Source organism: Cariama cristata, unplaced genomic scaffold (assembly GCF_000690535.1).
Source record: "Cariama cristata isolate BGI_N322 unplaced genomic scaffold, ASM69053v1 scaffold3343, whole genome shotgun sequence".
Classification (NCBI taxonomy): Eukaryota; Metazoa; Chordata; class Aves; order Cariamiformes; family Cariamidae; genus Cariama; species Cariama cristata.
In genome coordinates this window covers 40,652-67,408 of record NW_009609986.1, presented here as the reverse complement: position 1 = coordinate 67,408, position 26,757 = coordinate 40,652, and the positions used below count along the sequence as shown (strand labels likewise).

Sequence of the window (26,757 nt, the reverse complement as noted above, 5' to 3'; positions counted from 1 at the left end):
GTTATCAGGCTGCCTGCACTGTTCTCAGAAATGGGTGGGAGTGCTTGCATCACGAGTGATTAATAGAGCAAAGTAGGTAGTGCTTGCAAGAGTAGCACGTTTCAGTGCGTCTTCCTGACTCAGAACTAGTGTATGTAAGCAAAATGATGAAGTGCATGTGTGCCGATTGCTTATGCAGTTTAATTTCATCCCTTGTTGTACACAGATTTTCTTTTTTGGGGAAAAAAATCACATAGCTTTGTGTTATAACAGTCTTCTAAAATCTATTTCTTAATATCTGAGTGTTTTAAAACTGCTTTTCAAAACCAGACTATAGTTTTACCTCAGCAGATGGAAAAGGTGAAAAATGGCCCCTTTCCCAGTTTGAGGTTTATCACGGCAATAGCTTCACTGACACTCAGTCCCCTTCTTCCTAAAACTTTTTTTAACTGAATAGATATATTCGTGAAAATGATTTAAATCCCAAAGCATGTTGAAACACACATATAGTTTTGGTTCCATACGTTTTTCAGGATACAATCGCAAACTAAAAAGGATGAGCAACATTTTCTTCTTCCTGTTTTGCCTAGCACTGCTTAGAGCAGTTATCTGGAATATTCATGATTTGTATGGCACGTCACAGTTAAAAGTCACTGTTACCTGATTCTGAGTACTTCTTGTTGAACCTTTCTAAGGGAAGGGAAATTAAGACACACCCCTCTCTGATGCGTGGGATCCTAGCTGTTGGATTGATTGTCCAGAAAACCCAAAGCAAATCCTGGTGTTCTGAATAATGTCCCCAATTTTAAGTCTAGAGCAAGGCAGAGAGATAGGGGACGAGCTCCCACGGGCCCATCAGTTTGGGGTATTCTTTTCTGTATTCCTGATTTTTTTTGTTCCTGCTTTTCTTTTTATTGTACCTTGCATCAGCTTTAAGAGTTAATCATGTACTTCGCATGACTAACCACACCAAACGGAATACTTCAGCTCTAGATGACAATTGCCATGTACTTCCTTATTTTTATTCTACAGCCACCTTTGCCATTCTCACGTGGTGCCTATGCAGTTTTAATGATCTATGTAATTTTCCCTGTGCCCCAAAGCAAGGCTACATGGACATGTCTTTGTGCATTCATAGCTCAGTCAAGAGCCAAATAACTTGCATGAGTAAGCGATTTTTACACCAGTTCTTGTTTAATTAGTCCAACCTGAGCAATTTATTTCCCTAAACCCTATTTGAAATTACTCATAATACAGATTAAACATTAAACAGACATTAATCACACACATACTCTGTAAGTTCATGATCTCTGGAATGTTACTAACTTTTATAGAGACCACAGGCTTATATTCATAGTACAGGAGGGAGGCTTCATAAAAAAACCCTACTTGTCTAACCTGCTACAACAATTCCTTCAGATTCCTGCATAGCACAATGGTCCCACTTTCTTGGGAAATGGGTTTTGAATCTACCTTTCCCATATTCTACATGAACATCCCAGAACCTGCCATAGTGCTTTTAGTTATGTGGCAAAACTGCATATCTCTCCCTTTTAGATCATGATAGTTCCCCAGCAATGAGGTGAGAGACCCCCTTACTTGGCTGCAAGATATTCACATCACTTTGGTTTTCTTAAAAATGCATCAAAACTTGAAGTGTTTGTAACAGACGAAATGTATGATTTTAATTTGTGAGTAAAATTTCAAAATTTTTCACTTGATTAATAGGATCCTAAATTTTTTTTCTATCAGTCTAAAACCAGGTATTTACAGAGCCTTGTTCTCCTGTATGGCTGCTACTGTCAAACTGAGGAAAGCTATATCAGCCTCTTTTGAGGGGCTTTAGAGATACAATAGAATTCCTAAATCCTTGTTATTTGAGGAGCTATGTTCACCCCACACTGTTTGTTCAGTTCACAGTGAACTCTGCTATCTGCTGTGGGACTTTGGGCTGGACAAACTATTTGCTATCTGTAAAATTAATAATAATTATCCTTGGTAGACCACATCTCATGAATTGCCTTGAAATGTTTAAATGCATATCAAATATTGTTATAATTTATGACTGTTGTGCTGCATTGAAAGCCTAAAATATTATTAGAACTTAGTAAGTTCAGGAAGGGCAGAAATTTCTAGTAATGCTGAATGTCAAAGAAAAGAAGGTTCAGATAGTAATGTGAGGTATCTGAGCTTTTCAAACATCTTTGTCCTGAGACATTTGTTCCTTGGTCCCTTATATCCCTTCATTATGGGATATTTACTTCCTCTTTTGGATGAGATTTCTGTAATCTTGACATGCTCTGCTATCCTCCTGGTTTTGTTATTAGTCTGATGCTCTGCTGAGGCTATCAGCAGTCTGTTTGGAGCCTGAAAGACCCCTTTCTCCCTCAGATATCTGTATGCTTCTCCTACCTGGAGAAGTCTCGTAATTGAGCACTGGTCTTTCTTCCTGTTCTGTCAGGGAATGTCCATTCCCAACAATTTGTCAGGATTCTCTTCTTCCTTCAGGAACTCAAAGTAGTATGCCACAGCCTTGCTCATGTTTTGTGCCTCTCATCTTCCTTGGGATAAATGAAGCAAACTTTCGAAGTTGAGCTTTTCCCAAGTCTTTGCCCTTACAAAGAGCACTGAGAAATTTTAAACTGTAAGATGCTGGTGCATATTGGACCAGATCAAAACTGAGAACTGCAGTTTGTTTATAAACAAAGTTTCTTCCCGGCTGGGGCTTTTCTAGGTCCCTAGAGTGTTCTGTGTAATACTTAGAACTTTAAAGTAGTTAAGCAATCACAAAACCCAAAAAGCCAATCTTTTTCAACTGTGAAAAGACCGAACTGAATAACAGCTGATGACCACAAGTGAATTTTCTACCAGTGTCTTTTGTTTGGTTAAAGGCCATTTTCTTGTAGCTTTTAGTCTCTTGTAGTCTTCTTTTTAGGAATCTATTTTTCTTCCTATGGACTGAAGAGAGATCTTAATCCTACAGACGTATCTTCCTAAAGATAAAAAAAACCTGAAGGCTCATGATATTCTTAAATTCTACTGAAGATTTTAATTCCGTTCCCAGAACTACCCAGTGATTGCAAGGTTAAAGAAGTAATATATTTTGGTTTAACAAACTTGTCTGAGGACTGTTTATTCAAAGTTTATCAAAAGCAGCATGAACCATTTCCCATGATTTTTTAGAGCAAGATTTTTTTTCTGGCAGATAATGGAATGTAGGTCAAACCGAAAACAACAACTGTAGTCAGATGTTAATTTAAGTAGTGACTATGGCTATTTAAAACACAAAAGCTTGCCATCTGTTTGATTTCTGGCTTTGTGCTGGGAGTTAATACCTCCTGCAGAAGAGTTGCTGCAAAACATCCAGGTTTGTGTAAGCAGCTCAAATGTTTGGTATGAAACAAACCTGAAGCACATCTGGGCTCATTCATATAAACCATTTTGGTGGCAGAGGTAGCACGTGTTACAATTCAACTGCTGCAGTAATATTTTTGATGTTTTTTGTAGACTTCAGTGATTTTGTGATACATTTTGTCTGAGAAAGAGGATGAAAAGTAATTAGATTCATTTTCAGTTTTTCCCATGATGTGGAATATATACCAAAAGTCCATACTAGAAACAAATCCTGATTTAGGATTCTTTTTGATTAATTCCATTGTTTACTTTTTTAATTCAGTAGTCATTCTTCATGCAAGCAGTCTTTATGTTGTGTACTGGGTCATGGGACTACCTGTTAAACTTTAAAACTGCAAAAGGAAGGCAGCCCTATTCTCTTTGATTTTAATTGTTAATATTTTTATTGAGATACAGGTTACATAGAACTAGTAGCTGCATGGATTCCATATTTGTTTAAATTGGTCTTTGCTTTATTCATAAATTCTGGCAACAGGAAGAAAGGCAACACTGACATAGAGCATCTAAGTAGTAGATAACATTTATATGAGCAGTTGTAAATGTAATATGTATTGCAAAATTCATGTGGTCAAAGAATATCACTCCTTCTGTTAAGGTGAAGACCATATTTGTAAAGAAAGAGGTCCATCAAACTAAGTTCCTATTCATTCTGTTTCTCCCATGACATCTGAAAATCTAGAATTTACTGCTGAATATTCCCTTTGTCTATAGCCACAGAATACGCTGTAGTTGGCTACATATATGGAGAAAATTAGCCAGAATGCACTCTAAAACCAATGACATACCAAATATAAAAGTCTCTCCCTGCTATGTGTTTTTAGGAAAATTTCTTTTTGATTCCTGCAAACCTACTCCAATAAAACCAGCCGATGTAAGACTGTACTGGATATTCAGTATCCTCCTTTTGAGATTCATGGCCAAACAGGTGACAGCGGGAAAGCTCTCTCCTTTCCTGAAGTGCCTATTTTACCGATGTCTTATCCTCCCTTTTACTGAGCCATGCAAGACACAATTGGCCACCAGATGCAGTATTTTCTCACCCACTGTATCATCTTGATGGTGGCTGAATTTGATATTTTCCATGAACCGGGGGACAAAATGACTGTTATGAACTATGCCTTGGCAAAAAATTCATGATACTATTTTTCCTAGTTGTTATTTGTTAGTTTTAGAAGGCTTTTCAGCAGTTTATTTTTCATTAAAGGATGCATGGCTGATCCATGTGTAATTAAAAAAAGTAAAATTGTAGAAATTATGTGTAAGGCAATACAGTGCTATATTTACTGTAAGTAGGTATATTGATATTTTTCATGTATGCCTTTACCCCTACTCTCAGTTTTGTCTTTTTTATGTAGCATCATCTGCATACAGCTTTTTATGTGAAATACTTTGTAGTAGACTATGAGCCTTCCAGTAGTATATCGGTATAAAAGACTCCATATCAAAATAAAGTGAGTAGATATTAATAATTTCTCAGGCTAATTTTTTTAGTGTTTGACTTTTGTCTTCTGAGTTACTGGCTTCTTTTATGTGGAACCAATACAGCCAAGTCACTTTCCTTTAGACAACAAAGTTCAAGGAACCATAAACCTTATGCCCTCACTTTGTGAAATAGTGATATGCTATATTTTTAAAGTGCATGCGGTCTTCTTATTCATTACATTTATGGTTTTCTTGGAATAGGAAAAAGGGCAAAATAATTTGTGAAGCACTTTGTGAAATACAAAAAATCACTTTGTTAAATTATTTAAATTATTTTTAGCTTCCAAATAGAAATGGCTTAGGTGATTTTTTTTTTTCCTGTAAAAATAGCACTTTTAAGGGAAAACAGATTTACATGTACATTTCTCTAAAATCAAATTTATCTGTTATAATTTTGCTTATCACAAACATCAGGAGAGAAATGCCTGACTGCATTTGTGCAAACAATAGCCTCATGACTTCAGGTAGCGTTGTTTATCACCTAAATTAAATGTTGAGAAAACTCAGTGATAAATCTTTTTCTACTTGAAAGGCTAATAGATAGGCTTGTCCTGGGGACTTCCCATACTTATCCTAAAAAAATCTACTGCCTGTCAGTATGTATGTGGTTACAGATGACAAGAGATTCCACCTGATTTTTTAACTCTAATGACAGCATTAATTTAAAAATCATACTACATTTTTCTTTACCTTCTACCATCATAACCTTTCTCTGGATTAATGACTTAAACAAGGCATATCATTCCCTAAATATCTGCAGTATAGCTATTCCTGTCTGTGCTTTAAATGTTTCACAGTCTATAAAACAAAATGCAGAATTGCAATGAAATACTGATAACTACAATTTATGGTGTAACTAAATGTTTAGTCTTAAATTAGTGATTTTTATCTTCTTATCTTAAAATATTTTGAAATATGTGCTGAAGCCTGAAATATTGTTGAGTAGAGAAATTCTAGGTAATTTTAGAAGTGTTAGTCTTCTCTAACTCTGTATGAATATTTGAGGCATATTGAAAAATGAGTCATGTAGATGACTGAATAAAAAGTGTAATTATGATATTTACTGGCCATATATAAATTGCGATGCAACACTTTACATTAAAAACAGAGTTTAGGTCATCTAAACATCTGGTGCTTAGTCTGAGCTAGTTAGTCATCTTTGGCTCCCTCTCTTGTCAACGGCAAGTAAGAGCCTCACTGGAGATGTTTCTTGTTTCTTAGAAATGCTGACTGAAATAATGTAATGAGTTAAATTTTATTATTAAAAAGGATCAGAATCTTACATACACTAGCTTAATTATTATCCTCTATTCTGGCATCTCTTTTTGCCTTCTTTATGCTTCCTAATGTCTAAAGGCAATACATTTCAGTCTTTAACTGCATGATTTGGAAAAAATGTGTGAGTGAGACAAAGTAAGGTAGTCAATGTTTAGACTCAGTATGCTTCAGGACAAGTCAGTATCTTCTTTTGGTAAAAAGTAGAGAGTGCTGTTCGTACATCAGCAGAATACATATGTATATGTATATGTACATATATATATATATATATGCAGTTTTTATAACTGGTGCAGTATTTGTTCAGCCATTGCATCCTTATTCAGTCATGCATTTTCAAAATTTGACAGGACAGGGCCCTGAGGTAACCTGATCTAACTTCGAAGCTATCCCTGCTTTGAGCAGGAGGTTGGACTAAATGGCATCCAGAGGTTCCTTCCAGCCTTAATTTTTCTGACTTTACTCCTCTCTTGTATTACATGGAGTTTATTTTTTTCTTTACTATATGTTGTAACAAAAGTTATGTAAACAAAGCATTCTGGAAAATGAAATGCATACTTCACGCCCTGTAGCAAAAGTGGTGAAGATGGTAAAAACTGTTCGGGGAATCAGAGGAAATTGTCACAGAAGTCCTTACGACCACTAAATTCCCTGGCATCAGGACTGGCAGTTTTTAGAGCAGTTTTCTTGTGGTTTTTTGTTTGGTTTTTTTGTTTGTTTGTTTTTTGGGTTTTTTAAGATAAACCTGTTGCCACAGAGGTTACAAATACTACCTCTATAGACTTTCAGCTGTTTTTTGTTCATTTTTGGATGCCCTGTCTTGAAAAAGCCAGGACATGATCTTCAGAAGTAATGAGAAGTCATAGAAATTCTCAGAAATTGAGAATAATATAGACTATTATATTTGGCCATTTAGAAGCCAAGTCAGTATGCTGCATTTTTCTTCATTTTATTGTTATTGTATCACTATCAGTTCTAGTTGAGGGCAACGGTGATGCTAAGGACCTGGAGCAGACACTCCCCATTTTCCATTTCTGTGCAGGCAGTTCTGCACCATTCTGGCACAAGTGCAAGCTCAGTTATGAACTGGCTCTGAGCGATGGACTGGACTTGAGGAGAAAGCTTCAGTTCCCTTAGTGCATTGTCATGGGTCCAAGCTTTTGTCTAGGTAGTTTGGAGATATCAGGCACAGGCAAGCCAAACACAAGCAGATATCCCTAGCTCACCTCTTCTAAAGGGTGAAATAGATTCTGTGGAGACTGATAGCCAGCAGTATGGATAGAAATGCAAGAGTCATAGCATGGGTTCAGCATGCTTATACCTTTTGCCCCCCTGCAATGTAGAAATAACCATTGAAAAGTCAATGGGAGATGGTGTTGCCTTCTTCACAGACTGATAAAACCTGAGCTGTGTGGTAAGTGTCCAAACAGTGTGGACTCAATGAGGATTTTGACAGAGGATACAGAGTTTTCTGTTTAAAGAGGAACACTTATTCTTTTTCTTCCCTGAATGTTTAAACATTCAGATATTACCCAAAAGAGGTAAGAAAAGCTCTTCAAATAAACAACACAGAGAGAAAATTCCAAACCTCACATAGCAGACTGGCCAGGAGAGCCTTTTGCCAAATGGTTAATACTATACTGAAACCCCGAGTGTATACAAACTATAAAATATATCAATCCCTTGATATTTATCTGTTGTCTCCTATTACAAGGCAAAAGAGTTGTTTAACAAAACCTTTCAGATGTTTGAAACAAAATTAATATAAAATGTTGGATATTCTATGTGTTAAAATAACATTAAGTGTAGTGACAATGTCTTGTTATAATTACAAAACCTACAGCTTAGAATGAAGAGGTGGAAAGTGTTGTTATTCCATTTGAGCTTAGAATACATTTTAGTTATTTTCCAGTATCTGCAAACATAATTAGAAACATATGTTAGCTCCATCATTTCTCTGAATTGCAGAGATTCTAGGGACTGTTGAAATGAAGTCTTTCTTAGGAAGCCTTCAAGTATTTCACTTTTGTAATGATTATGAGTAGCTGATGTTAATCAGTAATTTCTTGGTGGTGGCTATATTTATCTTCTGTGCTTTTCTTGATGCTTTTAATCTAAAGAATGCAAGGAGTTAGACCAACATTCAGATTGTATCATTTTTTTAAGTTTAAAATTTGGCTTAGTTTTATTCATTTCTGGAGAGTCCCAAAAGAAGCTTAAAAAGCCTTGAAATTCAAAACAGGGAATGTGAAAGTTCTTAGAGTTCTTATTTATATCACATTTGAGTTACAGAAAACTTGTTTTGAAATTCCAGATGAGCTCCTTGGTGTATTGCATTGAGCTGACTGTCAGAAAGGATTGGATATGATCTGTTAAAAGGGAGAATGTAAAAGTCTACTGCACTTAATGCAGAAGTGAGGAGGTGTTGACATAGTTAGGGCCAGATTTCACTAGTTTTGCTCACATGGAGGAGTACCTCGTTTATTAGGTGAGTCTTCTCCCTTCCGTGGCTTTAATTCCCATTCATATTCTGACCTCTCATCTCTCCTACCAACATCTCATCTATATCCACCTTCCAGCCTTGGAGAAACTACTGTGGTCCTACATCCGGGAATACTGGACCCGAAGTCAAGGTGGAAGGATATACAGGAGCTCCCTCAGATTGTGTGTACCCTCAGATTGTGCTCACTTTTTCCTGGGATTTTCTTTGAAAGATTTTGAAGAGAGCTCTGATGGGGAGCTGTTGGTAGCAAGCAAATATGAACTTATTACTGGTATGGCTATAGGGAAAAGTTATGGAGGTGTACAGAACAGCTATCTGAGCATAAGTATTTTCTGTTTTTCTCATGGATTCCTACATTTAAAAGGATCCTGCCCAGAGTCAGAAAAACCACCTTTTTCTGCTAGAAAAATATGAAGGATAGGCCCTTCCCTTTCCCCTTTTCAGCAAAATCTTCTGCCACAGTCTTTATTGTAGGACAGGATTATCTAGTACTTTATTTGATGGTACTTTTCACTGGTTGAAGGAAACAAATTTGTTTTGGAATTTGCATTTGCATTTGGGTTTGTTTTGTATGTTTGGCTTTTCTGGTAGAAAAGCCAAACTTCAAATGGAGAGGTAACATGAAAAAATGTAACAAAGTTAGACAATTACACTCATGTTAATCAGTTAAAGATGAATGTAAAATAAAAGAAAGGGTAACTTAATAAGAAAAATATACATAACACAAATTTTAAATTAAAAGGGAAAGATACAAGTAAACCCAGTAATAAGATACATACTTCCATACTTTTTATGTAATTACATTTATGGGAGTATGGGGAAAAGGAAAGCAGAAAGTTGCCAGGCAACCATCCATTAGCAGCCAAATCTTCATCCAACTTTCCAATAATTCTCCATTTGGATAAGGAAAATTTATTTTAGTTTATCCAGGTCATCTATCAGTTTTGAATGTGTTTAAAAATATACGGGGTCCCAGTTCATTGTATAATGAGAAAGAAAAGCTGAGAAAATCAAAATACAGTTAAGTACAACTGACGTGAAAAGGGACTGGAAGACTCAACAGTTTAAGAATATTTACCCAGCTATATTCCAGACTCCAGATTTGAGATCACCAGTGTAACAAAATGATAAGATAATCCGATTGTTGCCCCTAGATTACAGTTTTCAAAATGCTATTTTGATGGCTAAAAGGAAACTTAGTAGCTAATATTGTTCTCCAGCATAAGATGTTTGTCCTTGTAAACAAAAATACGTAAAAGATATGTGATGAGATGATCTGAAATGGAACATCAGAGGCAGAAGCATATCTCCACACATAGGGGATAGGCAAGGTCTGTGATTACAAGCCAAGAAGGCCAAATGTGCTTGTTTCCATGCAATGGAATAAGGTGTGAAATATTCTGAGGAGAAACTACACAGCAACAATTGTTATAATATCTACTGTAATTTGCCGTTCAGCTGGAGGATGTCCATGGCCACAAGAGGCAGTTTGCTTCAGGACTGTGAATAGCCTTTTCAGAAGATGGAAGGACAAATAATTTCTTGGCTCTAATACCATTCTAGATATTAGTAGGAACCAAAGTCATCCCAGCTGGGTAACTGTCTACTTCTCAGCTCACCTGACAGCAAACAAGTTGGACTCTACCCTTTATACTGTCCACTGAGTAGTGGCTCTAAAAGAAGGTGACCCCTACCCATTTTCAGTATCTTTTGCAAAAAGCTATTACTAATTTTCTGCTAACTGTGCACAACCATAGTTTCAAGTCCAAGTGGGTACCTACTGTCATTCCAGTCCTATCTCTAATTTTTATTATCGGTAGACAATGTATTCAGGGACTGGAAATTTGCTATTCATCAGCATGATAGAAATGTGTAAGGAAAACAATTGCTAGCCCCATTATAGGCATTCAGTGAATTTCTGGGAGCATCCACTGATTCAGCTAACATAGCTTCTGAGTTTCACTTCATTTATACATCACCCACTATCACATATGTGGGAAAGGCAGCCTTGAACGCAGTATATATTTGTATATCAGGGGCATCATCCCTTGTCTGGTTTTATCACCACAAATAATACAATTTTTCTACAGTAGGCTCATGCTTTTCCTGCCTTCTTCCGCAACTGACTATTTCTTCTCCTCAAGCGGTTGCCTCTTTCCTTTCTGCCTTCCCAAGAATCGTGGAGAAAACAGTGTGCTGGGCTTTAATAACAAATCCTGGGATCAGGATAGCCCAGTGCTGACTCTGTGATGGCTCTCCAAATAAAGTTGTGGTAATGGGAGCTATCTGGTGATGATACTTCTCATGGAAGTCTCACTCCCCTTGACATGCTGGTATGCTACCCATAAAGTCTGTCTTATGTAGTCTTCAAAACTGTGTGTCTTTGCACTGTATAGGAGCAGCCTTATTGGGATAGAGGTCTTAGCTCTGAATTGAACTGAGAAATTAAGTGTAAATAACTTAGGGATATAAAGGAGAAGACATAGGCTCAAGGACAAGTAAGTTTATTTCTACAGAAACATTGTCAAACATGGCATAGGTCTGCAGTGAGAAGCTAAGCAGTAAGAAAAACTGGAACTCACAAGTATAGATCAGAGGAGCATAGAGAAAGGACATCAGTGAGGTAGCACCCAAATAGGACAACTATACCTACACATGAAGCTAAGAAATAAATGGGTTGGGGTAGAGAAATATCTTCTTTCTCACAGAAGAGCTAGCTAGTATTGTGAACTTAAGTGAACAGTATCTTTGGACCATAGAGGATGCCAAAATAAATATTTGAGAGCTGCTTATCTTTAATCTCATGCAAACAAATGAAAGACAGGCCTCCTTTCCTTTTCTCAGGGGCTCAGTCAGCAAAGATTGTCTTTGCTACCATGAAATATTTTGCAGCAGATCTTAAAAAAATACATAAATCAGCTATCAACAAAATGTATACTTCCTTTGACGTATTAACTTGGGTTCTGCCTCTTGACCGTAGGACTGGTTCTGGATGGTTTCTCTTGGATATTCAAGAAAGGGGCATCTATAAATGGCCCATATATGAATCTCTTAAATGGCCCTTAGTTGAGCTTAGAAAAAGACATTTCCCTGGAGGCCTTGTCAAACATAAGGGTTGAAGTATGACTTCTAGGATTTTCCTGGTGCTGTAGTAACTTCACTTCTTATTTCAGGAGATCTGCACAACCGCATTTCTTGGCAAGTTCCCATAGAAATTGCAGATTTGACTTGCTGGCTAGCTATAGACTTTTACAGACCCACATCACCTTACATTTTTTACCTGGATTTAACCTTACTTGTAACCAAAGGAGGGGAAGAAAAGGTTTTCTGAGGAAATATCCCAGGAGATACTATCACTTTGCTGCTGTGATGTTTCCCAGTGGCAAAATTGGGCTCTTAGTCCCATTTCCTACTTATATTAAGAGGAACTGGCTCATTGGCCCAAATTACTGCCCTCAAGACACCTGAGGAATCACCTAAGAGGTGGGTACGCTGCATCACACACGTATGGGTATTGTAGTACTAAATATGTGGAGCACTGTGATCTTGGTGTTTGCCAAAGACCTGCACGGGCACGTAAGGCAATGCATTCTGTGGCCTGAGGATGATCTAGCTTGAGCCCAGCTTCTCTTTTTAACAGCCATATTGCCTGTGGAGACACTTCAAGCCTCAGTTTCACCTGTGCGGACCAGCTGGTATATACCAAAACTGAACCAGTTAAGCAATGTGAAAAGCAGGTGACTTCTAGAGCCTGAGTTCAAAGTCAAGGCAGAATTATCATGAAATATTAATACAGACAGAAAATCAGAGAAGAAATGGTGGTGCGGGTAGCACTGTAGTTGTAACAGATGCGTTCTTTATATTATATTTATGCTTTGAAATATTATGTAAATAAGCATTTTTTCATCTGTGTATTTGATTTGGTTGTGTATTTGATTTGGTAGGTTACCAAAGACTGTATGAACTAAAAGGCTGCCAATTATAGTTATAAAAAGTTGCAGCAGAATGAAAATAGTTCTTAAGAGATTTCATAACTGTCTGTTTCCCTTTTATAGCTATTTGCTGCTGGAAAAATCACAGACACCAGAGTAGCTGAGCTGAAGGGAAAGTACACCTTGCTGCATAACACTGTGAGAAGGTATAACATTCCTTTTTTAGACTTTGTTTAAGTAGCCAAAACATTACATATTTAAAGTAATTTTCTGCTCATCCTGAGGTCTAATTGCCATTTGAGGCTTTCTTACACTGATTGTTCATAAAGAGGAAGCAAGAACACAAAGTTGAAAACCAGTATTATTTAATAGGAACTTTCAAGGTAATTTGGGATATTTAAATACTTGTTTGAATAACATCATTTTTAATATAAACATAATAATAATGGCAATGGAGGGAAGCACAAACTGCAACAGACAATATACAAGTTTAAAATAAATACATATTTGAAGATAATGTAGCCAGAATTGTAACATATGAAAAGACTCTGACCTGCTGAGCTAACATCATAGAGAGCAACTGAGGAAGCTAAAGGCTTGTTTTTAAGAAGGAAAATGAGACTGTCACATCTAAATAGATACGAATTTTACCCTCTGATAACATTGAAAGTGACATTAGACTGAACTGCTAATAAATTTAGAAGTTTAGAACCTTAAGCTTCAAAGCATAAATGAAACTCAGAAGTTAGATGTAGTAGATATGAGTCTGCCCTGCTCCGGTACTTGCTGGAGGAAAGAAAAGAGGTCATGCTTATAGCCCGATGCCAGGCTTCTTGAGCAGGGCATGTGCGAGTGGAAGGAAAGAGGGAAGGACAAAGTGGGACGCAATGCTGCAGTTGTACTAGGTGAACAGTATGTCACAGAACAGAGCAGTCCTATTGCAAGTACTGCAATACTACGTTAGTATTTGTGACTGGTAATTTTTATATTAATTATGATATATTCATAATTATCAGTAAAATCAGTGTCATGATACTCCTGTTGTTATATTTCTGTAACACGTACCGTAATATCCACCATATTGACAATATTTTACCCCAATTTCCCTGACAGTCCACATCAAAACCTTTATGGCAATTCTGCTTATAAACAACCATGGCTATTCTTTCATTGAAGCTAAAGCCTGATTTAAGGGTTCTAAGACTAATTCAAGTCATACCTGCTTACTTGGGTTATGCTGGGATTTAGGGTGCCTCCTGGCAATGAGCATAGCGACAAGTGCTAAGTAATGTAAAGTAATTTGAAAAGGCGTTTCCAAAATCCTGAAAACACAGTTTTTCTTGAGGTTAGCAGAGTCTTCTAGTTTCATCTTAATAAAATGGGGAGTTAGAATATGGCTCTGGCTCTGTAAAGTCATCTGACTTTATTCAGATTGCTGCATAGCAAATATTTTTAGGAAACAGAACTAAAAACAGCAGTCCTAAACCCGTTCAACTCACTAGAAAATGCAAGAAGTATTTTCTTAATGCTCAGGACTAAACATATTATGTGGGTTTTGGACTAGTTGATTGAGAAGGTTTCTACCACACCAGTGTTCACTGAGCTGAAGTAGGAATCCAGTAGCTGCTGAACTTGATTGTTTTTTAGCCGGTGTGAGTTTGAAACCAGTCTTTGGTTGGAAAAAATACAAGCATATTACTATACATATTTCATTTTATATATTTATATAGCATTCTTTTATATAGAACGTTCTTTTATGTAGAGACAATTCCTTTGTATGTATAAGTGGAATATGGCCTGAGTAAAAACAGAACTCAACTGTCTTTTCTGTCACACATAAAAATACCGTAAACACAGTGCACCAAAAGCATGAAAATGTTAGATGGTAGATTACATCTCTCATTCTTTCCATGGTTCTCACAGGACTACGAAACTGCTATACTTCTGTAAGAAAGTCAATTGGAGAGAATCTTGTCACATTCTTTACTTAGATGTAGTCATGTGTCAAAGCAAGACACCAACATGTGAACAAGTACTAATTCCCACAGAAAAATTTCTCTTAGTGCTAAAAGAAAGCAAGGGAAATCAATTATCAAAAATTTAATGTGATATCCAATGTTTTTTAAGGACTTTTCAGACATCAAAAGTGGGATTTACTTGTCCATATTTTAACATCAGTAGACATGCACATCTGAACTAGGTATCTAGGGTCCCTTAACGGTCAATGGAAAGAAATAGGGACCACATGCTTCCTCTTTATACAGACATCTGCAAGTGTCTGGTTTTCTCCATTGGCTATAAAGAGAGTCCTGATGATAGGTTCTGTATGCGTGTGTACTCTTTTCCTGCAATGAATCATTCACAGAATCAATAGCACTTTTTAGTTTTTAGTTCTTCACTCTCACATGTGCAGTGGAGTTCTGTGGATCAAGAACTGTGCTGCCATTCAGTGAGACCTGGACAGGCTGGAGATTTGGGTGGAGAGGACACTAATGAAGTTCAACAAGGGCAAGTATAGGGTCCTGCACCTGGGGAGGAATAACCCCATGCACCAGTACAGGCTGGGGGTTGACCTGCTCGAGAGCAGCAGGGCAGAGAAGGACCTGGGAGTACTTCTGGTGCACAACAAGTTCCCCGTGAGCCAGCAATGTGCCCTCATGGCCAAGAAGGCCAATGGCATCTTGGGATGTGTTAGGAAGAGTGTGGCCAGCAGGTCGAGGGAGGTTATCCTCCCCCTCTACTCTGCCCTGGTGAGGCCACAGCTGGAGTGCTGTGTCCAGTTCTGGGCTCCCCAGTTCAAAAAGGCAAGGAATTACTGGAGAGAGTCCAGTGGAGGGCAACGAAGATGATGAGGGCACTGGAGCATCTCCCTTATGAGGAAAGGCTGAGGGAACTGGGTCTGTTCAGCCTGGAGAAGAGAAGACTGAGAGGGGATCTCATCAGTACTTATAAATACTTTAAGGGTGGGTATCAAGAGGATGGGGCCAGACTCTTTTCAGTGATGGCCAGTGAAAGGTTAAGGGGCAACGGGCACAAACTGAAAGTCACGAAGTTTCATCTTAATGTGAGGAAGAACTATACTTTGAGAGTGGCAGAGCACTGGAACAGGCTGCCCAGAGTGGTTATGGTGTCACAATCTCTGAAAATATTCAAAACCCACCTGGACATGTTCCTGTGCAACTTGCTGTAGGTGAACCTGCTTTGTCAGGGGAGTTGGACTAGGTCATCTCCAGAGGTCCCTTCCAACCCTGATGATTCTATGATTCTGTGATTTATTTTTTTTCACTTATTACAGTTGAATTTAATTTCTTTCCTAATTAATCCTCATCTGTCCCAGTGCTATTACAATGCCACATGGAAACAAATGACACTAGATGATGTCTTCAAGCTTGGTGTGTTCTTCTTTCCTTTAGTCACATGCAAAAATCTCAAGGAGAAAGTCTTATGCATCTTAAGCAGCATAGATCCCTGTGACAGCTGTGCCAAACGATTGTAACTGATCTTGCTGATATACAACACAAATTTGTCTAATATGCTGAATGTAACTAGTGTGTATACATATAGTTTCCAAGGCTAGAGTGCACAGAGTTATAACTTGTATAGTGTGGTCCTTTGTTTAGCGGTAAATAGTTCTTTATTTCTTGATTTCAGTTTTGCACAATTTGGTGTTCTGAAAAGCTGAGAGATGTCACCTGGCAGATAACAACTTTGATACATTTCTTCAAAGTGTTATGTGCTTTTGAATTTATGTTTGCTGCACAGCTGAAATTCTGGGAACAAGCCGTCATCCCGTTCCAGTGCTGTCTCACCTATCTGCTTGGCAGTCAGACTGCACCTAAAGCTGATATACCTGAGCTCATGTTTTGCCCCTGAAAACCCATTTAGTCACACAATCATATGGCCCAATTGTAAAATTTTATTTTTGTTATCTCAATAACAATGAATATTCTGATACACCAAGCTGTAAGAAAGTCAGGTAATAATGATAGTTCATTGACAGTTTGGAACTCTTATCTTAAGCCTCTGTTAAATTATTAATCACTTCACAAATTCAAAAGCTGCCACAGAAGACTTGGCAAGCCTGCTTTTACACTCATGTGATTCTACATGTGTACATTGTGTAGATGTCCAGCTATTTCTTCATTGTCTTCAACTGAATTTAAATCTTCACACGAAAAAATACTGTTGGCATCTGTAGTGAGCAAGATCCAGTCTAGATTCAACACTCAATTCTTGTTCCTATTTTTCTTTTTTTATTCTCTTAAAAAAATCAATACTAAGAATTTTGGTTTTATGGAAGAGCTTACATGTTTCTGTAAATTTATGTAAAATTTATGTTTTATGTAAGAATTATGTTTAAAATGAATGTGTATTACTGCAACCAGTTATATTTTCTCCTAAAACAGCATATGTTCTGTTAGACTTAAAGAAGTTCTAAATATCATATAGGATCTTGTGTCAATAAGTCAATTTATTTTTCCCTTTAAAAGTTACTATGTAAATACATCACAAATGAAGTTATTTGTTCGTGATAAAGGCACACTCTTGTTTCCTGTTGAAGTCTGTGGTTTTCTTATTTTCTGGTTTAAAAAAGGAAGTGGTTATCTAAGTAGAAATGTTCAACAAAACAAAACTTTTTCTGCTATATTATTTCAGCTATATGTGTGCAGTATAGTCAGTTGTATATTTTGTGTTTTTATAGTTACCATCTCAACTCTGTTCTTCAGTTTGATACGTAATTTTGGTTTTGTTGCTAAGCCACAAATGTCATCTTTGAGCTAAAATTTATTTTAGAGTTTCTCAATATGGGAGATTCTAATTTCTTTGTTTTAAACAATATTGTTGCATTATATTTTTAATTAATAAAAGGCAAGTGATAGAGTTCTTTATTTTTCCACATCATTTGTGACTAATTTTAGTATACCATTATACAAAAGTTATAATGTAGTAATATTGAGAAGGCACATACAATAATTTCTGTAGCATAAAGAATAAGCTTATATGTTGTGCATTTTATATAAATTTTCACACTGAAGTTCCCTTTAAGACTTTTCCATAATAATCAATCTATTTTACTAACAGCCTTTAAGACCTGTTATTCAGCTATCGCCACATAGGTTCCTAAGTATATTATGAATACCAGTCTCCTAATATTGACAGAATATTACAGTTTGTTGTTTCTATGAAGCTAGAATTTGATGATACAAGTCAGATCAGGTAACTGATCGTGTCTACAGGCCTTGTAATAAGCTTCCACAGAAGTCCACAGATGTATTTGAAGCTTGTGTGTCATTAAATGAGTTACTTCCGATACTGGTAACACTACAGCAACAGCAACATGCAGTTCAGCACTGCGTAGGTGTCCTGGTATTTATACTAAGAACTTAAAGGTGTCGTACAGTCCAGACTGGGCCTTGTCCTGGTGAATACTTCCCTGTTATTGTTCCCCATGCCGATTCAGGTCTAGCCTTTGGCACTTCTTAGGATAAAACGGATTCCTTGTCTCTTCACTGGTTCTAGGAGGTGCTAGGCAAATAAATTAGACTAACTAACCATCTTTCATCTGGTTAAAATCAGATTAGATGAATCCCACTCCGACTCTAGATAAGCAGAAAAAAACCTTCACATCAGATTCCACTGCTCTCGTGGCATCATAGGACAACTCGGGTTTGAACAGACCTCAGGAGGTCTCTGATCCAACCTTCTGTTCAAGGCATGGTCAACTAGGAGGTCAGGCCAGATCACTCAGGACTTAATCCTATCTCATCTTGAAAACCTTGAATTAAATATCATAGGTAGGTAAAAAAGTATAAATACAAAGCTTATGCTTCTCGTTGCCTAGTTCTAAATTTTTCTATTTAATGTAGTTTACAGGAATCTGAGATCCAGCTGTTGCAGGAAGCCAAACGTCTTAGTGTCGAACTGGAACAACAACAACATGAACTGGAAAAAGCAGAACAGTTCCCTGAAGAATCTTCCAGTGAAGTTTCCCGAATAAGGCAACAACTTCTTAGTTGCCAAAATGAATACAATAGTATTAAAGAAAAAGAGTATGAAATTCAGTTCAAGATGGAATGGTAAGTGATAGTGGTCAAATGCTGCTAATTTTATCATACATTATCTAGAAATATAATAACATAGAATATAATTCATTCTCCTCTCCATCTTACATGGACACATTTCTTGATGGCTGTTGTTAAACAAATTGCCACAAACCTTCCCTAGTAACAGCAACATTTCAGTGATGAATAAAATTACTCTGGTGCAAGATTTGTAGATAATTTAAATTTTAGAACATGCTATGGTGTTCTTTGAAATGCTGTTTAAAATTTACTACATTGCATGATTAATGTTTAGGCAGGCAAAATTAACAGGAATTATTTGAGTCTAGGACACCTTTAATACAAATGATTAAAGTGTCTCAGAGACTTGGTGACTGGGATTTTATGGAAACAATGTCATAAATAGACCCAATGCTATTTTTAACATCAGAAGCACAATGTATTCAAGTTTTTCTATTCAGGTATTTAAAGGAGGAGAAGTACTTGTATATTCTCAGATTGGAAAAATGTGAAATTTGCTGTGAAAGATGTGAATATTTGACATTTCTATAAAAGGCAAAAAGTCCAGAATAAGCTTGATACTGTATATATTTCAACTATCTGCATGTATGAGTGTGTTGTACTTGAAGCTTTTATAGTAAAATTAGAAAAAGTACTATTGCATTTTTTATAATATGTACCTATGGGGAGATGAATTCATATTTTCATTTTGTGGGGTGCTTGCTATTTTTACCCATCTTCAATCCAGCTATAGAGTAGCTGGTGTATGTAAATACAAATAAATAACGTCAGCAGCTCAGCAGTTAAAACTCTTTTCTGCAGGGAGAGCAGGGACACTAAAAACTGCATAGAGCAGATTTTTCTGGCAGTCCTTTCTTGGTTTTTTTTGGTTTTTGGTTTTTTTTTTTAGAGCCAAGTGTTTGCTCTAAGAGAGAAAGAAACTAGAGAAAGAAGCAGATTGGGAGTGGGAGAAATAAAGAAACATGGAAAGCATCTGGAAAAAATTATTTGCTCTGAGATAACTAAGCAACATGAAGTTTCCTGAAGCAATTATTAAATACAGAATTTATTGCAATTTCCAAGCAGTCCAGAAATGAGCTTTTCAAAATATCGCACTTTTTACCCATTTTTCTTCATATCTTACAACAATTTTTCACTGATTTTGTATCACTTTTCCAAAAAGTGATGGAGTTTTATATGTTTAGTGGATATTCACCTATAGTCTATTTTCTACCTCTAGTCAAAAGGAGATTTCTATCCTAACAAAACGTAGTTTAGGTATTGTTTCAATTACCCTTGCACATTTACTGCATTTAATTTTTATGTATGAATTGAATAACCTATCTTGCAGATTAAAAATACACTTTTTGGGTCAGTCACACTGTGAAAAATGTTCTTTCATTTTAATAAGAAACTTCCTCTATTAGCTGTTAATGTATTGCATGAGATCAAAACCAGCCGTACAGTCTGTGCAGAGGTCCATATGGCGCAGTATCTAACGGCAGCCAAAAGTGCAGCCCCCAGCCATTTGTGATGCAGGGATTTCGTCAGCCAAGTTCAGTCCTCTGTATTCAGGAATCCTCAGCTGACCCTTCTTCCTTGAGCTTCTCCTGTCTCCTCCTCAACTATATAAACTTCTGGCATTGCAACACCCTGGGCAACGAGTTCCACAGATTAACTGTACAAGAACTGCTACCTCCTTTCTTTTTTGAACCTGACTCCTACCAGCTTCATTTCATGCCCTGCAGTTCTTGTATTGGATGAGACAGTGAACATCTGATCCTCTCTTCATTTTCACTGCTGCAGAATGGTTTGATAGATCTCTTTTGTATCCATCCTCACTCCCCTGCCCTTAATTTGTCAACTTTCTAAACTGAAGAGCTACAGATTATTTAATTGTTCCTTGTTTGGAATCTGTTTTATGCCCCTTGATAGCATTGGGTCTTAGATGTGTTGTGGGTGTGGAGTGAGGAGGATGTGCCTTGATTACGTGTGGATTTGTTTATTGGGAGAGAAGATACTGCTTTCCAGAAATGACAGGGGTTTTAATGTTGGAGTAGTGTAGAATGAACAGGACTGGCAGATTACATATCTATGTGGGGAATGGATGAATGAATATAGTGGGGAAATTAGAAATGAGCTATGAAGAAAAACAGATAATGGATGTGAATACATGCCTGTAAAGAAGGGATGAGTTTGGTGCCTGTGAAAGACAGTGAAAATGAATGTCCAGAATAGAGTTGTGAGTAGCAAGCGATCTAATAGTAACACTGATATAAGATGAAGATCTATATGCCTGATGGTTTTACATAAATAGTAAAGCGATGTCCTCTGAAATATCTATGTGCATGGGTGGTGTCACAGACAGAGGGGAAGTGACATCAAAGATATTTTAAGTTTGCTGTTAGGTGACTGCTTGGTTTCCTTCATTTCTCAGAAGGATAGAAACTTGTGGTCCAGCCTCACTTGGCCCTTGATCTCTCTGGAGCACAGTTTCCCTTGTTCTCCAACTGTGTTAGTACAGTCCCAGCTGTGCTTGGCACTTACCAGTAAACTTCTATTTGGGAATTATGACTAATGGCTGTTTAGTCTGAAAACAAACATATTGCTTATTCACCTTCTTACGTATAGCAGGCAGGGAACATGGAGGGGAAAAGCTTTTGAAGGGCATATCTGTGTCTTTTATGTATTGCTTTGTCCGTTTCTTAGAAGTCTTGGGTCTGGTCTACTCAGAAATGAGTAGAAATGCTGAGCTGGAAGTGAGAGCGAGCCTCCGCAGATCTTCTGCTTCCCTATTTCTGTAGGCCTTTCTTTCTCTGAAGCATCTCTGTAGTCTCTGCTGCCTTTACTTCCTGCCTCAATTCACTTGCTCTGATAGCTAAGGGCACTTTGCACCCTTTTTGCACTCAGATTCAAATCTGACAACAGTAAACTTTTTCTCTTGAAGAGTCATATAGATACACGGTAACGTTAGCAAAGTTATTTTTTGTCTCAAGGTTCCTTAGTGTTCTATATTCTCTTTTCCATATTTCATTTCCTATTTGGTTGCCTCTGTAAACAACATTTTTCCAGATCAGATACCTTTTTGAACAGCTGAAGGTGATGTTTCATCTTCTGTTTTAATTCTTTAATGTTCCAATGAGTAGTCAACATTCCAAGAGTATATTTAAATTGCTTTCAGCATTGTAGTATCAGCAGGTTTTCAGAAATTTTGTGACTTTTTTTCATAGCTTGTATATGTACCTGAGGTATTCAGAAGCAGCTCTGATGCACGTCAGCTGTCAGGGGAGTCACCCCGAGGGTGACTGTACGGGTGGGATGTACTCCCACCATAGGTGTGTGCCGCCTCTTCCAATTTGTCTTCTTGTTCTGCTGTATGGTTGTACTGGGTGCATTGCCAGTGTGTCTGCCCGAGCACTTGGCACGGGAGGGGAACAACAGTTGGAAGGATTTTACTGCGGTTATAAAGCTTGGGCCACTACCCCAAAGTCCGAGCTGACTCTCGGAGTATGCTTCCTCTCAGAAACTATTAGGCAAGTGCAATAAAGTAAAAGGAAAAATAGTGATCCCAATTCAGTTCTGGTCCAATTGCATTCAGAGCCATGAAGTTTCTTCATATAACTGGGACTGAATAAGCCTCAGTAAATAAGAATATAGACCAAAAAATCAGATTAGCACAAGAACAAGGAAGGGATCAATGTGAGCAGCAAGGATTTGTTCTAGCTTGAGGAAACTTCATTTTAATGTCTGTGTGAGGCTTAGAGTCCTGGTTTGTGAGAGAAAACAAAGAAGAGGTGCTTTTCTCTTTCAGGCGGTAGTATTAACAATATCATTGAAAAATAATAAATATATCATCTAAATTAATTTATCATCTAAACCATATTTTTTAAAGTAAGCAATTCATCTTTAATGGAATTATCTGTAACAAGAGTTTGTGAGGTTAAAGGTGCCTGATTCTTGAAAACAATTTTATTTTAAAGCCTAGGTCCAATCTACAGCCCTCACAGGCATTTGTGCAGGTAGCAAAATGGCTCTTCACTGAAGTACTACAGGCTGTTGCATCCAAGTCAGGATTGCAAAACTGAGTTTGTCCTTGTAGAAGCATTGCAAATATGGAAAATTATTTCAATGCTTGTAATTATTTCACAATTAGTCACTCAATAATTGAAAAGTGAAAAGTTAAGGTGTTGTCCATAGCTTTTCTAGTAAAGAATTACAAACCATAAGTAAAATAAATTGAGTTACAGTTGAAGTTGTTATCAACTAGTCTTGTGACTGCATTCTCTGGAACATACAAACTAATTACAGCTAAGAGCCTTACAGGAATCTCTTGCTGGCAGCTTGTCAGCTGTGATATCTTCTACTTGTGGCCACTAGATATTAGCTGTGAGGTGCTGAGGTGCTGAGCACCTTCTACGGATTCCTCAGCTATCCCAGCTATGTGTCAGAGTAGCTGAAGGAGTTCACTTTCATGCATGATGGGATTCGTAATGATAACAACATTCTGGCTATTTTGTGAGCTGAGGAACTGAAACGGACCTCTGTTGACAACTACCACTACATTTCTTGATCTCTCTGACTTTATTTTTTTATTCCTATGTCAGTTTGCAGCTGTAGACATCTCTCAGGGAAAAGTCTGGAATGTATTTTCATTAATGGTCCAATTTTCCAAGAGTATTTTTTTTGAACTCATTACATCTGCATCCATGATAGCTTTTCACGTACAGGACTGCTATTAAGCTTCATGAAAATAAGTAAAGCAATGTGAGAAAGATTTGCAAACATTAATGCTCAAACGGAAGAATTTCAACTTCTTTTCATTATGTATGTTGTTATAGGTATAATAATGATAATAATAAAAACCACATGATGTTGAAAAATACACTCATCAAAGGAGGGCTGTAAAACAATGGGAGTTATAAATGCCTACTGCCAGTTGCAGCTATTTTGTTTGTTGTTGTGATTGATGTCTAAGCATTTTATAGGCAGTCATGAGGCTGATGTTCATCTATCACAGATTACAAGATTTAAATGCTAAATGCAAAGACCAGACTTTCTCTGCTTACCTTACATTAAGCTTCTGTGTCCATATAGCTATGAAATCAGAGCCTGAACTTAAAATCTTTGAAGAATCTTATTTGATTGTTTAATCTGAGTTAATCATCCTGGTCTTCGTTTAGAGTCAACAGAGAGAAATATCTTCAACTGGTAATTTATCTCATCCTAAAATAGGCACCTGGGATGTCAGATGACCTGCCTTTGGAGGATCCTGTTTTTATCCCTGACAGAAAGGAAGCCTGAGGATGTTAGCATAGGGGTACCTGTCTAACTTTTAGATGTGCTCAAAACGGAGAGATATAACTTCTTTCTTTTGCCTCTTGTTTCTTTTCATACTTTCACTGTTTTTTGTATGGAAGTAGTTGGTCTGCCAGCTCTTAAGGTAGCTTGATGCTTGCCATTCAGTGTGCCTTTGTTTATGTCACAGAAAATGAGGTGTTCAAATTGTTTTACTTTTGCTGGATGGAAAAATCTTTGTTGTGAAACTGGAATGGCTCCACAGGAATCTGTCCTCATGAGTGAGGAATGTGACAAAAGAAAAGCAGTGTCAACTTTGCTCTCCCTCCTGATTTTTGCAATTGCCCTTTCGATCGTCTGGCATGATATTAAAGAGGGCACAGCACGGACTGATGACAATCAGTGCAGTTCCTCTTTATCAGTTTGCACGGAACTTATTTAATCAGTTTTTGTGGCAGTCAAAGAGTTATGGGTATTTGTGCAAAGTGGACATTTGTTGTATTTAGTGTGATTATGCCAGCCCCAAGAAGTCCAACTAGGAATCCTGCCAAAATATGTTGGGAATATGAATTGTCCTTATTAATGTATTTATGCATTTAGACAACCTATTGGTAAGTGCAAACATTGTGTTTGACCTGTGTGGCATTCCAACACCATATACTCAGTTGTAGTTTATGGGCACAGTACATAGGAGCAGCCCAAAGCTGCTATCACGGAATCGAAGTAGCTCAGTTTCTAATGCAGTTTGATCCCTGTGCGCTCCCTCGTTGACTTTAAACAGTGGAACATAAAAGGAATAGCTCCTGACCCCACTGCAGCAAAGAAGAAATCACCTTATGGTGTTTCCTTTTACTCGCATGTAGTTGCACTTTACACCTGCAAAATACTCCCATGTCTTTCTTCACTCTTTTGTGCAATTTCTTAAGTTATAATAGACTTTGCAATATAACTTTTTTTAGTAATTAATTTTATCCATTTTGGGTGAAGATTGATCTAAATTCAACTTTTTTCTTTGAAAGATTTTTTTTTTTTGCAAAGTCATGTACTCTGTGGGTGTTCAAACACTGGCATTCAAACTAGTTTTTAGGCTTACCAGTCCCTGTAAAGGCATACTTATACTCTCCCATACAGATATACATACATGCTGTAAATCAACAACATCTACTCTGCGTCTTTATTTTCTCTTTGCTCTTCATCTGAGCCAGAGGTTGTTCTTCATGATTTTTTTTTTTAACTGCAACACCACCAACCCGGTTCTCTTTTTTTGACTATTTTCCTCCACGAGGCTGGCCGCTAGGAGACTGATCTCTCTCCCCATGAGCAGCACTTTCTGAATCATGAACCACCACCATGCAAAGTCTTAGGCTGCTGCTGAAAGGTTTCAGAGAAAAAAAAGAAATACTGATCAGCTGCCTCTCTTCTGTATCAACCACATTCAGAGGCAATGGTGATAGCTGCTTTGGGTAGGTGGGGCTGCCCAAGACTCCTTGCCATAGTTCATAGCTCCAAGTGACACAGTTATTTCACTAAAGCCTGTCCCCTTCTTATAATACTCCCCTTACTTAAAGAGAGTTAGTTACTCTAACAGACTGCCTTGAGTCTCAGGAGGCCTGACCAGCACACCCTCCAGCTGGAGTTACAAACACAAATTTAAGTGAAGTTGATTCTTTGCTCTATCGGGAGCAGAGGATTTGGTCATTCCACCTATTCCTTAGCTGCAATGTTTACCCCTTTATAGCCTGAGACTCAGAAATGTCATCATAGCTACTAATTACATTGCAAGAACCTGCCCCTTTGTTCCAAATCAGTAGCACAAGGACTTAATTAAATTCAGTTTGGTTGTGATGGCACGCAGAGTGCTGTAGCCCATTTAGCTCCTCTAGGTGCAGAATTGTTCTGGGCATGCACTGGGCATGTATTGACGTATTTCTTCACTCAGGCTAATTTTTTAATATTTGGCAGTATTTACTTACCTGCTACCAAGAAGCTCACTATTATAAGGCCAACAAGCTTGTTGGTTCAGCTCCACTTTTGTAGTCACTCCTTCATCTTTCTCAGGGAAGCATTACTCAAAATATGCCCAGAAGATCTAAAACCTTTCCTATTTTTCCCTTTCCTCCTTCTTCCCTCCTTCAGCATCTGTCTCTATTGCTGTCTAAAATTAAATCGCAACATAGTTTTGGATATAGGTTAAGATCACCATGGCTATTCAATTTAGTTTTCTTCTATAAACCATTGACTTAGACTACAACACTTGACTCTCTTCAGGATTTTTTTTTTCACAGGAGCCCGTTCAGATTTAAGGAGCTGCACTTACAGTTGTTTATAGTGTGAATGTGTGCATGAACAATCACTCAAAGGAAGAAGAAAGTTTCTCACTAGCAACTGCACTGTCTTTGATGTGTGATGTCTTTGTGGATATTTCTAACCCAACCTCCTCTTTCCTTTTGCCTCGGTTGCATGTTAAGATTTTGTTTTCTGAGGAACTGTGGGTGTAGGGTGCCATTTGACCTGTTGTACTCCGCTAGTATAAGGACAAGAGTGAATGAGGCATAAATGTATCCCTGCAGGAGGTGGTAAGACTAAGAAGAATCAGGTTCAAAAGTTTAGATGTGTGCACTGTAGAAAAAGCCTACATATGTGCAACCTGTCTTGCAGGACTTCAAGTTACCAGTCAGCAACCTTCCTTTAAATCTGGACACCTTTCAATTGTCCCTGATGATAATTCACCATACATTTTAGTCTAACACAAGATAGGCTTCCATACTTTTTTGCCATTTACTATATTGTAGTAATATTTATTATATTATTAATA

At 37.4% G+C, this 26,757-nt stretch overlaps 1 protein-coding gene across 1 annotated transcript in view; it reads left to right on the top strand.

Annotated features, from left to right (window-relative positions):
- The first annotated feature begins 12,160 nt into the window (after nucleotides 1-12,160).
- The window catches only part of CCDC146 (coiled-coil domain containing 146), a 42,649-nt gene continuing 28,052 nt past the window's right edge, over nucleotides 12,161-26,757 (top strand). Inside the window, exons 1-3 of the mRNA XM_009697715.1 lie at nucleotides 12,161-12,229; nucleotides 12,709-12,791; nucleotides 18,453-18,662. Coding sequence (XP_009696017.1) covers nucleotides 12,161-12,229; nucleotides 12,709-12,791; nucleotides 18,453-18,662 — 362 coding nt within the window. The remainder of the gene's footprint in view (nucleotides 12,230-12,708; nucleotides 12,792-18,452; nucleotides 18,663-26,757) is intronic.